The following is a 3,712-nucleotide window of genomic DNA, read 5'->3' on the forward strand; positions in this document are numbered from 1 at the left end:
GGTGGGGGTCCTGGAACCCTTCCCCCGCAAACCTCCAAGGATACAGGACGAAAGAACAAGTGGCCTTAAGTGGGAGGAAGAGAGGGGCTGGGGAGACGGAGTACTCACTGCTAGCCCACAAACTGCCGCGCCCCTGGCCTGAGGAACGGTGGGTACACACAGGAGCTGCAAGGAGCAGGGTGTTGTCAAAGAAGGGAGACCCCCTCGCCTTCAGGTCAGCTGTCCAATATGGGTCTGTGGGCCCCATTCTTATACATTTTTACATCTCTCCCGATAGTGGGCATTTTAATGAGGAATGGTACCTCAGGAAAGCAAAGAGATAACGTCTTGGTGGAAAGGAAGCGAGTTCATTTTAGGGTTAGTGCATGTCTGGGGCAGCCTAACTTAGCCGGATTTCTCCTACTGATTGACACTCCTTCCCCCGGGATGGGTGTCCCCCCGAAAACATCCCCATTTTGTGAAATCATTCATGGAAAAAACGTACCTTGAAACAAACAAAGAAACGCAGGTCCAAGGTGGGACCTGGGGAGTGGGTTTCCTGACGGGGTTTGGGGGGAACGTCATGGACAGGGTCTGTCCGTGCAGCAGCCAGGTGTACCCCGTAAGTTTGGAGGGTCAGGGACCCAGTACCTTCTTGGAGAGCCACTGGCAGACATGTTGATCACAGGGGACACCTATCTGGACGGTTAACATTCCAAGTTCACGGGGGACACCTATCTGGATGGTTAACATCCCAAATGTCGGATGGCTCACAGCTTCCAATTTCAACAGCTTTCCTTAAACTGAACCCAAATCTCCCCTCCTGGCCCTGACACATTGCGATCCCCATTGTGGTAACGCAGGACGACATAGGCCCTTCTTTCATGAGCCGACCTTGCAACAAGACAAGGCTTTTCTTTTGGGCTAACAAACCCAATTCATTATGCAAAGTATCTCCTTCTATAGGTGTCAGCTACGTGCCACCTGCCCCGCAGGGACCCTCGGCATCACTGCCATGCTTCCTCTCAGGGTTGAGCAGTACCCTCTGTGCCGTCATTGGCCATACACCCTCCTTTGGAAATCAGCAATCAAGTTTGAACGGGGTGGCCATTTATGGAGCCCTGGAAGGGGGGCCGTGGGCAGGCTGCTTCACTGCTCTGAGCCCGAGTGTTCTTAGCTGTGCAATGGGCTATGAATCCCAACCTCACAGCTCACCTGGGATGCTAAGACCAAACATGCTACTACATGCAAAATGCCCAGTCACGGCTGCCAAAGGCCCTTCACAAGTAGAAGTGCTCATGGAGTTTCCCAGCACGCTCTTGTTGTCAGAAGAAGGCCCTGCCTGGACAGGAAAGGAGATGCTGCTGACCATGTGTCACCTCAACGTACCGTATGAAGGATGGAGGACCTGGAGCGGAGGCTCTCCCGGGAAGCTGAGCGCTCGGGGAGGGGGGGCGGGGATCGCGAGACCAAAGACCAGAAAATCAGAATGGAGACTTCCGGCTGGGTGTCAGGATAGTCTGAGGAGACTGAAGCCGGAGGAATCTCGGATCTTCTGACTGACGCCTTACCATAAATACACTAGCCGTGGCTCAGGAAATCCACAAGAAAGAACAGTGGGCAACGTGGACAAGACGCCCTGAGCTCTGTGAAGGGCCGAATCTGGTGCCCATGGACGGTGTTAGCCGTTGCACTCCGTTCTCCAATCACATCTTCCCCGGGCCTGTGATTTTGAAATACAGTGGAGCCCCCCCAAGAGCCTGGATTTGGGAGTAAGACAGCAGAGGGTCTGCCCTTGTCAAATATTAGAACCTCTTTCATCTTCTGCTCTCTTTGTTGTCTTATCTGTACGATGGGGATGTGCCACGACCAGCCCTCCCAGCAGAGAGGCGAAGGTTACAGAAGCTGGTCTACGCAGAGTCCCGTGGACCAAGGTCACCTCCAGAAAGGGCAGGCTGACAAGCAAGGATCCCGTCCTGTGCTTGCCGATGTAGCCGAACTGTACACGCTCCATAGGGTCAGGCAGAGGATGCCAACCATGCAGAGACGCAGCAAGGACCTGGCACACGGCTGGCCCAGAGAACTTGTAGCCACGCCCCACACCAACAAAGTCTGTGCGGTAGCGTCTCACCTGGACATCGTACAGGAACTGGAAACGGCTCCTCTTGTTGGCAGCCTCTCTCACGGCCCGGGCCAGGTCTACCGACCCCCTCCCACCAACTGACCAGTGGTGGCAGGGGACAGCGTCGAAGGCCCCCGCCCGCTTCGCCAGCTCACACACCAAGTCGATCTCGGCACGGGTGTCGGTCCTGGTGATGAAAAGGTTGGTGAGTTTGCAGCTGCCTTCATTTAGAGAAAGCCTAACAGACGAGCTGTTTACATAGCTCCCTGACACTGAATATATCTCAACATCAAAAGTGGTTACAGCATCGTGTTTAAATACAATCAGACTTAAAGAAAAGCACGGGGTAAGAAGAACAGGGAGGGGGAGAGTCCTCTCAAACGATGCAAATAGTTTAAGTCAGTCGGGGTTTTTAATGGGGAGAAATCCATAACATAGCCCTTTGATCATCCCCGGTCTTCAGACAGAAAATGCTGGTGGAATTTTATTAAAAACACCAGAAAACCCATTTCCTCGAAAAACTCTTCTGCTAAAATAAAACCGAACTACCCAAGCCCCGGAGCCAGGGCGCATGCCCCGTGTACTTCCCAGGGAGGGCATTGGCTGACGGGCAGCCTGGGGACACAGAGCGCGGGCCTTGGGTGGCCCAGCAAGGGGACCTCGAGGGAAGCAGGACTGGGACTCACTTGAAGACGTTCAGAGCCACGACGACAGGAACCCCGAAGAGCTGAGCGATCTGAATCTGCTTCTGGAGGTTACAGCAGCCATCCGCCACCAGCTGAACGTTCTGGAAGAAAGCCGGATCCCATCGTCGGTTCCCCTCACGAACCCCACAAGTTCCACCAATCCGAGGGCCCCTCAGCAGGTGCTGCTCCAGTCTTGGCCGTTTGCTCCTGTCCCCAAAGCTTTCTCCAGATGAAGTAGGTGCTGTCAAGTCGACTCAGACGCAGCGTGACCCCTGTGCGTGCTGGGATAGCTTTGCACGGGCTGATATATTTGGGGGGCTGTCAGGGTCCTCCCTGCTACAACTCATGGGGCCACTTGGTGGAACTAACTGGCTTTCGGTACCACCATTGGACCGTGCTCCGCTCTGCGCGCCTGTACCCCAGCGTCAATTTCCCGACAGCATATGATCACCTCGTATCCCTGGGCCCAATTCTGGACATGCTCATAGCTTTAATGTGCACACTTCCTAAACTAAAGACTGTGCAGCTTGTATATGCCCAGGAAGCAAACACAAGACAAAATACAAAGACTGTGGGTGATACACTTTGCAGCAACATTCACATTCCTGCAGTGGTATAGGGTGGAATTTGCAAAATCTCCTGTCATGTTACTAACCCACCAGTCTCAGGACAGCAGAGTCGAATAACACAGGTAAGTCGAAACCACCCTGAGATCTCTGATGACAAGAACACACGTGTATAGGTTTGATATTTGCATCTGCCCTGCAGACTAGGAGCTGCAGAAAGGGAGATAGAGATTTAAGACTTAAGAGGAATGGATCTTGCTTCCTTGACTGGGTGTCCCCCCTTTGGAACTCATCTAGGGGTGCTGCAGAAGGAGGGCCTGGGATCAGTTTCGGCGAAGATTAGACACAAAAAGGGAAAG

General features: G+C 53.5%; 1 protein-coding gene across 2 annotated transcripts in view; it reads right to left on the reverse strand.

Annotated features, from left to right (window-relative positions):
• The window catches only part of MTHFD1L (methylenetetrahydrofolate dehydrogenase (NADP+ dependent) 1 like), a 169,730-nt gene that overhangs the window by 62,290 nt on the left and 103,728 nt on the right, over positions 1-3,712 (reverse strand). For both annotated transcript variants that reach the window (XM_045294645.1, XM_030886872.2), the window contains 2 exons: positions 2,788-2,888; positions 2,111-2,288 (listed from right to left, as the gene is read on the reverse strand). In XM_045294645.1, coding sequence (XP_045150580.1) covers positions 2,111-2,288; positions 2,788-2,888 — 279 coding nt within the window. The remainder of the gene's footprint in view (positions 1-2,110; positions 2,289-2,787; positions 2,889-3,712) is intronic.

Source organism: Echinops telfairi, unplaced genomic scaffold (assembly GCF_000313985.2).
Source record: "Echinops telfairi isolate 266 unplaced genomic scaffold, ASM31398v2 ScPeMD7_3533;HRSCAF=4204_0, whole genome shotgun sequence".
NCBI classification, from domain to species: Eukaryota; Metazoa; Chordata; class Mammalia; order Afrosoricida; family Tenrecidae; genus Echinops; species Echinops telfairi.